The 11,468-nt window shown below is 47.6% G+C and overlaps 1 protein-coding gene across 1 annotated transcript; it reads right to left on the reverse strand.

The window, feature by feature from the left end:
• Positions 1-2,286: 2,286 nt before the first annotated feature.
• On the reverse strand, positions 2,287-10,233 carry PENK (proenkephalin). Its single transcript, XM_063326898.1, has 3 exons — positions 9,964-10,233; positions 9,305-9,446; positions 2,287-6,430 (listed from the first exon to the last, which is right to left on the reverse strand). Exons 2-3 carry the CDS (start codon positions 9,440-9,442, stop codon positions 5,765-5,767), a joined length of 804 nt encoding a protein of 267 aa, XP_063182968.1. The 5' UTR covers positions 9,443-9,446; positions 9,964-10,233; the 3' UTR covers positions 2,287-5,764.
• Between the last annotated feature and the right edge of the window lie 1,235 nt (positions 10,234-11,468).

An 11,468-nucleotide genomic window follows, 5' to 3' on the forward strand; every position in this document is an offset into this window, starting at 1 on the left:
AAGAGCCGGGCTCCCCAGGCAAGGGCGCCCAGCTCCAGCTCCCGCAGCACCCGAGTCATGCGCTGGCTCAGGTGCTCCTCACGCTGCTGCTCGCGCTCTCGCGTGGCCTCGTCCAGCTGCTCACCGGCAACCAGCCAGCGCTGGACGACGCTTTGCACAAACAGGGCAAGTGACAACGACATTGTGGCAGCCATGGCCTGCAGGAGGAGGGAGAGAAGGGGTTCAGTGGGGCCAGGAGGGAGGGAGGGAGGGAGAGGGCGGTGGGGGGAGCGGGGACGGGAGCCGCAGGGAGCTGGGGGCAGGTAGGAGTCTGGGCGAGGCAGCGGGGAGGCAGCAAGGCCTGCGCCCAGCCCCGCCGGCGGCACCATGCCCGGCCCAAGGCGCTGCCGGCAGCGGCCGGGCCCTCGATGCTGGGTGAGAACCCACCCCCCCCGCCCCGGGGTCCGGCGTTTCTGCCCCGGCCCTGGTCCAGCCCAGCCTCCCCCCGCCAGCCCACTCACCACTCTCCCGTGCCGTACTGGGGCAGCGCTGCCCGCTGGCGCCCTTTATAGCTGCCCCCATTGTCACCCGTCCCCTGTGGTGTCCCAGGCAACGCAGCGCATCAGAGGCACGGCCGGCAACCGGCCCCGCCCTCGGGACCCCCCTGGCTCAGCGACTCCCCGCTGCCCTGGGGTACTGGTTAAGAGGTCACTTTCTTCACAGGAGCTTGCGTGGGGCTCTGCTTTGGATCGATTCTCATCTGCTTGCCCATGGCAATCTCCTAACCGTAGCATAGCCTGAGTTGGAAGGGAGCCACGAGGATCATGGTGTCCAGACCCTGACTCCACGCCGGGCAACCTTAAAGATCAATCGTAGAACCAGAGAAGCACACACTCATTTAGGGCAGTAAAGACCCTTAAGATCCTCGAGTCCAACCGCAAGCCCTCACGTGTTTTGTCTTTCTTGTAGCGAGCGGACCAAAAAAGGCGTCACAGTGCCCGAGGTTGGGTCTCACTAGTGCTGAGTACAGAGATAGAAGCACTTCCCTATCCCTAATCACCCCAGAGTTCCTGGTTCAGGCCTTAGCCTCCACAGTCAGGACTTGGAAGTGGAGGTCTTAGTCATGCTCCAGTTAAATGTATAGAATAGCATTTATGGTTTGAGTCAGAATGCAGACCTCAGTGTTGTGGGTGTTGAAATTTCAGACAAGGTGGTTGAGTGGAGGTTTACAAAGGGATTTCCACGAGAGGTTTTAGGGCTGCAGAGAAAGTGGAAGAGAGGAAGTCTGTGCACTGCCAAAGCGGATGCTCTTGGAGAAAGAGACCAGACTGTAAAGCTTAGTCAGGCAGAGGGGTCTCTTTGGTGATGGCTGAATCACCCATCTTGTTGAGAACTGAAGAGAAGCATGAACGTTTTAAGAGTCTGGTAGAGAAGTCGTTACACTGTCCTCTGTGTGACCTTTTTAGATCTTTTTAGTGCTTTGAAAGGCCAGAAATACGGTATGCTCCTTTGAGTCAGAATCATAGAATGGCCTAGGTTGGAAGGGACCTTTCAGGTCATCAAGTCCAACCACCAACCTAACACTGACAAAAAGCATCACTAAACCATACCTCTAGCCTCTAAGTCTGCCTGTCTTTTAAATACTTCCAGGGACGATGATTCTACCAACTCCCAGAACGTCATTGTAAATAAAATGGTTTTCGGGGCCAACTAACCCATGCCAGGAATTTCTTCATTCTTAAAGCAGCCTAGGGTCAGGGAATTTAACCATTTATTTGCCTTTTAAGTTGCAAATTCTGGGATGCTTCTGTTGGCATAAGAAGGAATCTTGCTGTTTGAGCTCTGCTTGAGGGCTGTAAAAATGCTGTAAATAAACTGTTCTGTGGCACTGAGATATATACATAAACAACAGTAGAGTTGTGCTATGAATTTGTCATTTTGCCTTATATGTAGGCCTTGAAAACCATCCTTAATGACAGACAGACCCTTATATACCATACATTGCAAACTTTGGTTCTTGTTAATTAAGTTCCCTTCAGAATTAAAATGAGCCAGTGCATATTTAGAGTCTATGTTGAACAGTTTAATAACACTTATTTCAGTATATTAAATTACAACATGTTTCGATTCTTATAAAGATTCTATCTTGGGAAACATCATCTGAAACAGCTAACAACATTGATGTTATAATTACTTGTATTTATGATATGGTTATAACAATTGTAAAGTAAATCATTACCTTTATTTAGAAATAATTACAAAATATTTATTGTAATAATAATTATATTATATCATGCTACATGTGCATCTACCAGAAAAAAAACCAGGAAATTCAAAGTTATGCTTTGCATATTTCAGCTCATGGAATATGCCAAGTTCATCTGAGATGTGGGAATGGCTTTATGACCTTTCCTCATTATCCCAAGATTTAAGCGTATGTTTTCAGGCAGAGCTCCAGCTGCATGCAGTTTGGTGTTCAGAAATCATTGTATTCATCACCTTCTGTCTCCCTCATGATCGGCTCCTGTATGTGAACTCCATTTGGTTCAGGAAATCCTTTTTCTTTTTTTTTTTTTTTTGCTTCCTTCCTCTAATTAGTTCCTATTAAAAAGCCCAACTTATCCTTGCCTAGTCCCAACTAGACTATCTTTTTCTTCCTTTTGTTCATAATGCAGAAGCATTAATCTCTTGACTGGTCTACATCCTTCCAGCATTCATTGTTCATATTCAGTTTTTATTACACTTAGTATTCAGACCAATGATATTATATTTGATCATACTCTGGAATATTGGTTGCTGTGTAGAAATGCCAAGGCAATGATAAAGGCCAGGGAAAGAAAATATAGTATCTGGTTTTTGGTCTCAGGGTGCCATTTCTTCCTTCAGAATACTGCTGCAATCAATTTTCTTTCCAGACATCAGGCTTTCCTCCTTTCTGCTTTTGTTTATATAAAGCCATACAGCTGTTACAATAATCTTCTGATGAAATGACAGTTCCAGGAACACGTTGTAAAAGGAAAATTAGGGGACCCTTTCAGAACTTGGACCAAGAGTGAGATGCCCTTTTTCATCTCCCAGCCCAGCAGACCCTATCTTCAACCTTAGTTTTGATTTGTGATTTGATAAATTTGATTTCAGGAAACCTTGCTTGATTCACTGGCACATTTTGTGCTGACTTCATCTGAAATGTTAATTACAGAGAATGTTAAAACACTTTAGTGCTGGAGAGCCTCTGAGTGATGGCATAACTGAAAGTCATAAAATAAGAAATTACACGTCAATAGAAGAAATTAGATCTTATTCTAATTTCACATCTTTTAAATTATAATTGTTAAAGCAAGAAAGTGTCTGACTGGAGGGTTTTTCAATTATAATGGAAGGAAAGAGGACTATTCAGCTTTGCTATTTCATTCAGAGAACCAAAGTTGCATCCCCCTTCCAAGTACATTGCCACCTGACTGTTCAATCTTAGAAGAGACTTACTCCTCCACTTTGCTTGCCTTCACTCCTGTTTTGGGTTGCATGCATGTATCCCAGTTAGATGTTTGTATCAAGTACTCTTTTTACTATATAAATTGATATAAATGGGAAGGTTTAGTAGATCAAAGCACTTCATTTTCCAAGATACATACTAGGTCTGTAGGGCTTTGGGAGTTCTATTCCTCGTTAAATAACGAATTTTTTGTTAACTGTGAACAATGGGTGACAACTGATAGACCTTTTGCATCAACGATGATTGTTTTAGTTAGTAGACTGTCAAGGCCTCTCTTTAACTATATTAGAGGTAAGTAAATTTTAGGGAAAAGACGTGAATAAATGTTGAAGTGATAGATTAAGGATGCAACTGCACTGCCATTTTAATTCTTTCTGGAGCCTGTTGCTGACACTGCATCCCATGCATGGGTTTGCACTGCAGAGCAGGCTCAGTGTGCACAAACTGAGGACCTTGTGGATGAAACCACACAGGTGATATGTTCCAGGAGCCTGACTGATGTCCTCCAGCAACTACTGGGCAGGTGCTATGGGGGGAAGGAACGGGAAGAAGATTTTCCCTGTGGTCGGTGGCATCTTGAAGAACTCTCTAGAAAGGTGGTAGGGAACACAGCTGAATCCTGAAAAAGCCATGGAGCTTCTACAGGCATCTGTATTTTCTACCTTTTAAAATGTGGTGTCATCAATTCTGTATAGCAGGAAGAGCAAAATAGGTGCCCTGCTTTTGATTGAACACGTTGCAGTTTATGGACTCTTCATCAGGATTCTGGCCACTTCAGACCACCTATATCATCCCCTAAGGGCCAAGCCAAAAATCATCACAACTAATTGTATGTGATGAGGCTTTGAAGCGCATATTTAAACACAGCTTAATTTTTAAGCACCTAGAAGATCCTGCTGACTTGAAGTTAAAGAAAAGTCGGACCCTCAATTTGCCCTTTGTGTCAACAGGCAGCACTGTGCAAAACTGAAATACAGATACTGAATGCAGAGCCACAGAGGGTTTCAGACAACTGGATCCCATAAACATTTCAGCAACACTCAGGTATCTAAACAGCTTTGAGGATTTTGACTGTGAAATTATTGTCAGTGTCAGTGGTCAAAGCAATTTTTATCATGTTAATTTAAATGGGAAGTAACCAGTAACTAGTAGCAGTAGGTCCGGGAAAAGTGCCCACAGACTAGTAACTTATGGGAACAGTCAGAATTATGGAAGGAAATGCACACTGGGATGCGAGCTGACCTTTGATATAAGTGCCAGCTATGAAAATGCCAAAGGATCTACAGTGTCAGTGTTGGTTTTTCTGTTTATTCTCAGATTTACCTATACTGCCTTTGTTTGAAACAAAAAAGACTGACCAGCAGTTTCCCATATTTCATGCCGAAGTGATTTATACCAGCTGAGAAATCAAATGCAAAGCTGTTCCATGGAAAACTGTTTGTCAAGTGCTCTGTAAAATTAGGATTTTGAAGTTTTATTATGCAGTTTTGGGTCATGTTTATTTTGCACAAGCTGACTTACTGCTTTTTGAGTTAGTGTTGGTAACTTTAAGGCCTACTGTATAGTCCTATATTGGATGAGTATAAAAGGTGTTACTAATCAAACGTGGCGTTGTGTTGTGCACTGGAGAAGTGTTTTTAGTGATTTAAGTCAAACACACTTAGGGGTGGTTTTTCCATGTGAATTGGCTGAACACTATGAATTATAAATTTAGGCTTTAGACATTTATTCTGTCAACTGGATAAAATGAGAGCAGTGAGAGCAAATCAAGTTATATCCACTTTAGAGCATATTTATTATTCTAGTATTCTAAGAAACTGAAAAAAACTAAAGAGAAAAATGTGTTTCAGCTGTTGTATGTGCAGTACAAATTCTGTAATTAGAGAAAAGAGGTTGGCATTGCTCTGGTTGCTTAAAGAAAAATTGAGATGGTGTTTGATTAAGTGACTGAGAGAAAATAAATAACATTTCAGAATTTATGCAGTTAGGATGAAGAATTTATTGTATATACAGTTAAGCAACTCTACTGTAGATGTACTTCCTCTTTAAAGAAAATGAATACAGTAATCAAAATTGTTCTAGCATGGAAACTACAATACAGACTGAAACTTGACTAAAAGAGAAATTAGTTATTTGACTGGAAAGAACACAGAACCTGAAACAACAAATCGCAGGTTGCATCATTAACCAAGGACAGTAAAAAACTGTACAGTACAAGCAACACGTTACAATAAGTTATGACCAGTAAGGCAGTCTTTCTCATTGAGGACAAAAGGGATAAAGGGAAAGGTATTAAAATCTCATAAATCCACCATATCTCTTTTCCATCTCTGGGACCTCTTTGGAATAAGTTTCCCCATCTTCTTCTGAAGGGAGAATGGAGTCGGCGAAGCGCTTAAGAAACCCACCATATCGTTTCTGGTAATCCAGCCACCACTCTGGCCTGCCCACTCTTCTCATGAAACCACCGTATCTCTTTTGCAGCTCTTTGGCTTCATCTTCCAATTCGGGGCTGCGCTTTATGCTTCTCATGAAGCCTCCATACCTTTTGCTGACGTCCCCATCGTTTTCATTTATCTCTCGGTAATGCCCCGCTTCAGGGTTATCCCCTGTTCCCAGAAGCTCCTTCAGCAGATCAGAGGAATTAGCAAGGGCATCATCATCCGAGTCTTTCTTCATAAACCCTCCATACCTCTTAGCCAGGACTTCTCCTCCGTTAGCTTCATCCTCCGGTTCTACCCGATAGAGCTCATCCATTTTCTTCATGAATCCCCCGTATCTTTTCATGAAGCCTCCATACTTCTTTGCAAGCAGATGGTTCTCATCCAGCTCTTTCCTGTCTCCTGGAGCAACGTTGCCATCCTCAGAAAGATCCAGCTTTGCCAGTTGCAGGAGCTCCTTGCAGGTCTCCCAGGCTTTGGCAGAAGGCAGCTTTCCTTCACATTCTAGTGTACATGCCTGAAAAATGGATGCGGTTTACTGAAAATGATTTGATAGTAACAAGCACCTCACTGCCACCTTGTCTCAGTGTTACTTGCTTTTGAAAGACCACGAGCGAGCCTCTCTTTGTGAGTGGCTTGGAAGGACCACTCTTTGTGGGCAGCTGATTTGGTACCTGTCTGTTCTGACGTCCTTCATATCCCTCTTGGAAGGACATAGTAGTCTCCGCTCTGAGAGACAGAATACCAGACAGGATGGATCATGGGTCCTGTATGTCAAGGCTGACTCTTGTTTCTGTTTCAAAGGAAGCCACACGTGGAGCTCCTGCACCTCCCTTACACTCAGGTGCATTATGTTTATTTATTTTTTTTTTATTTACTCCTGGGAAGCTAAAAGCCACTTGTGGTTTGCCTCACCACGGAAGTGTAGAAGTGTATTTAATCTTCATAATTAAAACACTCAGAAATTTTAGGAAAGAAGTTACACAGCATTGTCATTGCAAAGAAGCCAGCTGTACTGTACCGCTCAGTATCTTCAATACACTCCATAGCTTTAAAGGCTGTATTTCTGCCTGTTACCATTAGTTTCTCTTCGTGGAACAGACCTTTCCTGTACCAACACACATGTAGCAATACAGGCTCTCTTAGGCAGGATCAAAGCTCTGGTTTTGCTAGTTTGACATACAAAGTAGCGACCATTGGAAAGACAGAAAAAATCCTAAACTGCGCTCCTTCTGACTAATTTTTAGGCTAAGACATAAAAAACGTTTTCAGTACCTGTATGCATATTTCATAACTTGTCCTGTAAAGATAATAACATATGCATTAGCTTGCTACTATCTCTGTCCTGTCAGTGGAATTTACTTCTTGTAACTCTTCAGTTGCAAAAAGATGAATCTGGTGTTTTTCCTTGTTGTCCATGGTTTTCATACCACAATAATTAAAGAAGAAATCATCAATGTTTTCAATAAGAGGAACACTTATTCTGCCCATGAAAGGTGTTTTCTAAGGATCTCAATATGCTTTAAAAGTGTGAAATTAAACCCCAGCACAGTTCTCTCCAATAGCTAACTGACCAGCTTTCTACCTCTGGCCTTACCTGTCTCTTGAGCCATTCTGAGAAATAGTTCCGAGAAATTTATATATGATTTTTTATATGATTACAAGAAAAAGGGATTTATGTAATTTGCGACACACTAATTTAAATGGCACTACATGCTTATTGCTATATATTATAGTTATGCTGTAAAGAGAATGGGATCTCAGCTTCAGTCTGACTTTGAAATTGCTCTAAATCAAAGCAAGAATAGGTCTTTCCCCTTCTCAATTAGTTTTAATAACCCCCTCTTGCCAAAAGAACATATGTCATCTCATAGGTGTGTATAACCAGATACAATGTGATAAATTTTCTCTCTTACAGACATGATGTGATAAATTCAGTTATGATGTTACTAGATGCTAGTATCTAGAAACAATTGTTTCTAAAAATTGTTTGTACATGTATGACGAACATAAGGTACGGCACAGTGCTTCTTTTCCTATTCAGCTAATAAGTGGTGTTACTGAATGGGACTTTGACTCTTTCTTGAATAATTACTGAAGGTGTACAAGAGAGACTGTCAATATAGACATCCAGAACATACACTCCAAAAAGTACATATCCCTCCCTCCACAAGAGCAAACTATCGCTTTTTTCCCCAGTTGACATTAAAGATAAAGTTTGGTTGAAAGCTAATGTAAGCAAAGAAGTATAGGGAACTGTTTTGCTAGCCATCCTAAGAATATTGCCCTTATGAACCTGCTGTGGTTGAGAGTGAGTCCTTGTGCTTTTGGAGTAAGCAGTGATTCCTTATTCTGTGTAAGAATAGAGTCCCATCCTTCCTTTTGTGTACTCCCAAATAATTGGTTACATCACAGGAACAAAATTTTTCAGATCATTTAGATGTGCCAAGAGCACGAAGCCTCAATGAGCATCTATTTGAGGTCAGGAACCGCAGGTACCCCTGGCAAAGGGCTCTGCAGCCTGAGTTCCCAGCTTCTTCAGGGCATGCTGAGGGACTCCAGATTTTCACTGACCCCGATCCTTAAATTTCAAGTTGAGTTGCCTTTGTGACTGTACTTCTCAATAATTTCAATACCATTAAAACTACAAATGCACCCCCCCCACCCAGCCCCCTCTACCCCCCGCATTCTGGAGTTTTCTTACCAAGATTTGTCTTAGGAGACAATGCCAAAGCGATCTTTCACAGGCATATTCCTACCGCTGTGCGAAGAGGAGGAGCAGCAGAAGGTATTGCTACTCAAACCAGGCTCAAAACCCACTTTTTGTGAGATTTCAGGCAGATTCCCCCGCTTTTCAGCTCGACAGCCGTCCTGCCTGGAGAGAGCTCATCCTGCCGCGGAGCCCGCGGCCGGGGGTCGGGACCCCCGTCCCGTCCGGCTTCCCCCCGCCCTGCCGGGGCTGAAGCGCTCGGCAGCGACCTCTTCTCTCCCTGCAGAGCTGCCCTCTCCGGCCGCATTTCCCTTTTCCCTTACGTTTTCACTCGTTTTTTCCCTTGTCCCCCCGGGGCTGCCCGGTGCGAGGTGTCCCCCCCCTCGAAAGCCGCCGCTAGCTGACGGGCAGCGGCAGGGACGGGCGGGCTGGGGGGCGCTTCTCACGGGGGAGGGCGCTGGGTTTGTGTCGGCGCCTCGCCCTCTCCCCATTCCTCCCTCCATCACAAACTGGTCTTCCGAGCGACCCCGGCCGCTTCCCCCACTACTTATTTTTGTTATTTCGCTCTTTAACCCCCTTCCCCTTTTCCTCCCTCTCAAAGTTAAGGCGGGGAGGGGGTGTCGCGTGTGTCTCTCCTCCCCCCCCCTCCCCGCCCCAACTCCCGTCCCCGCTCCCGCTTACCAGGGGGTGGATGGCGGCGCGGGGTCCCAGGCGGTAGGCGCAGGCAGCGCAGTCGCGGCCGCAGTCCGCCCGCGCCCTCGGGAGCAGGCAGGTGCTGAGGGCCAGCAGCGAGCAGCCGAGTCTCAGCAGCAACGCCATGGGGCTGCAAGAAGCAGAGGTCAGCCGGCAGCCGCCTCCCCCGCGGCTTCCCACCCTCCCGGCTTTCGGGGCAGGAAAAGGCGGCACGAAAATGTTTGGCCGCCGCGGTTTAAAAACAAATCCTGGGTGGCACGCAACTCCCGTAACTCACACGCTTTTTGGAGCCGCGGGGGTTGCGCTTGCGAGGTAAGTAGGCGCTTAAGGTAAGCAGGCGCTTGGCAGGTACAAGGCAACGGACCTGCGTCCGGAGCGGGGGCGGACCCGCAGGATGAAGCGCCCGTCAAAGTGTTGGCCCCCAAACACTTTATCCCGCAAAATCCACGCCTCAGAGGCAGAGACCCGCCGCGGAGCGGCGCGGACGGTACGGCGGCCCCTCCCGGGAAGGGTTTCCCACCGCAGCGCCCCGAGCAGCCGCCCCGACGACGGGCACCAGCCCCGGCAGAGCCGCCCCCGGCCCTTCCCCGGTCCCCGTCCCCCCGCCCCCACCTCACTCCCCCCATCAGGCAGAGCAGTTCACTCACACACAGGCTCCCGTCGGGGCTCCCGGGAGTTGCTGGGGGTGAGCTGCGCCTTGCTGGAGCCTCGGCGTCGGAGCCGCTGTTATTTATAGCGAGGCCGAGCAGCCCCTGGAGAAACCCCGGGGGGGGGTGGGGTGGGAGGGGGAGGTTGGAAGTGGGGGCAGGGGGGAGGAACTCGCAGCTCTGCGGCTGCTGACAGCTTCAGCGAGGGCGGCTCTGGGGGGACGCCGAGCCGAGCCGAGCCGAGCCGAGCCGAGCCGAGCCGAGCCGAGCCGAGCCGAGCCGAGCCGAGCCCCCGCTGCCGCCGCTGCGGAGCGGAGCGGGTGCGGGCGGCGGAACTTTATAATTAGCGAACGCGGGGAAAGCGCGACCTCCCCCAATCGCCGTCGGGCTCCCGCTGACGCAGCACCTACGACATACCCCCCCACCCGCCCGGCCCCCCCCGGCGACGATGCCCCGCCGTCAGTGACTCCGACGGGGCTTGGGACGAAGCGGGGGGGTACCCCTGCCGTCGGGGGCAGCGGGGGACCGGCACCGGGAAAGTTACCGGGGGAAGTTTTCACCGGGGGCGGGCGGGGATGAGACATCGGCGTGAGTCAGGCGGAGGGGAAAGGGCGGGGGGGGTGGTGGTGGTGGAGAGGCGTCCCGTGGCTGGCGGTAGCCCCTGGGCGACAGCCCCGCTCCCCGGGGCGGCAGGCGCAGTTTCCCTGCAGAGCGTTGCTCAGCGCCGGGAAGCGGGGCTGGTTTCGGGTTTTTTTGGGGTGGGCTGGGGTTTTTATTTCTGGTCGCCTTGTCTCTCTGTCACTTGTCAAAACCCCAAGCCGCTGGTACCGAAGGTGCCAGGGCTGTGCATGCCTCCTGCCTCCCTGGGCCTCGGGTGTAAAACACTGTGTTTGGGGGAAGCAGATTTTACCAGAAGGAGGGACAAGACAAGGTTTTTCATTTGAAAACAGGAATTTCACAAGTATGGATAGATTTGCCTTATTTTCATGATTTGGGTGACCAGGAAAATGCAAATAGGAAGGAACCAGATATAGGCAAAACCCCAATCACTTCTGCAAGGTTCTCAAGCCCAGCTCACTGCTCTGCTCTGCTTGACATCCCGAGGAACTGGCGTAGAGCGGTGACGCTGGTCCCTGACACCTCTTGTTTGTAAATGGCTCTGCCCCAGCCGTGCCAAGCCGTGTTTCTTTCACTGTCAGAAGCCACCTTCTATTTCCAGCCCCAAATTATTTCTAGCTGGTTTATATTAATCCTTTATCATCATCGTCTTTCAGTTTAAAGACCATTTTTTCCTTCCTGGTTTGTTTCTGGGGTGGGATTATTCTCCCCAGTCCTCATTTTGCTGAAGCGAACAGGCTGTGCTCTTCAGCTTTCTGTCTTGAGATGGGGCATTTCACGTAAACGTTCTGCTCTGCATTCGCTGTACCTGGAGTTCATCATTTCTGGGCATGAGTGATGGGAACAGTACACAGTATGTCGGTTGAAATTTCGTTAGGACATCAATG

This window comes from Chroicocephalus ridibundus, chromosome 2 (assembly GCF_963924245.1).
Source record: "Chroicocephalus ridibundus chromosome 2, bChrRid1.1, whole genome shotgun sequence".
NCBI lineage: Eukaryota > Metazoa > Chordata > Aves > Charadriiformes > Laridae > Chroicocephalus > Chroicocephalus ridibundus.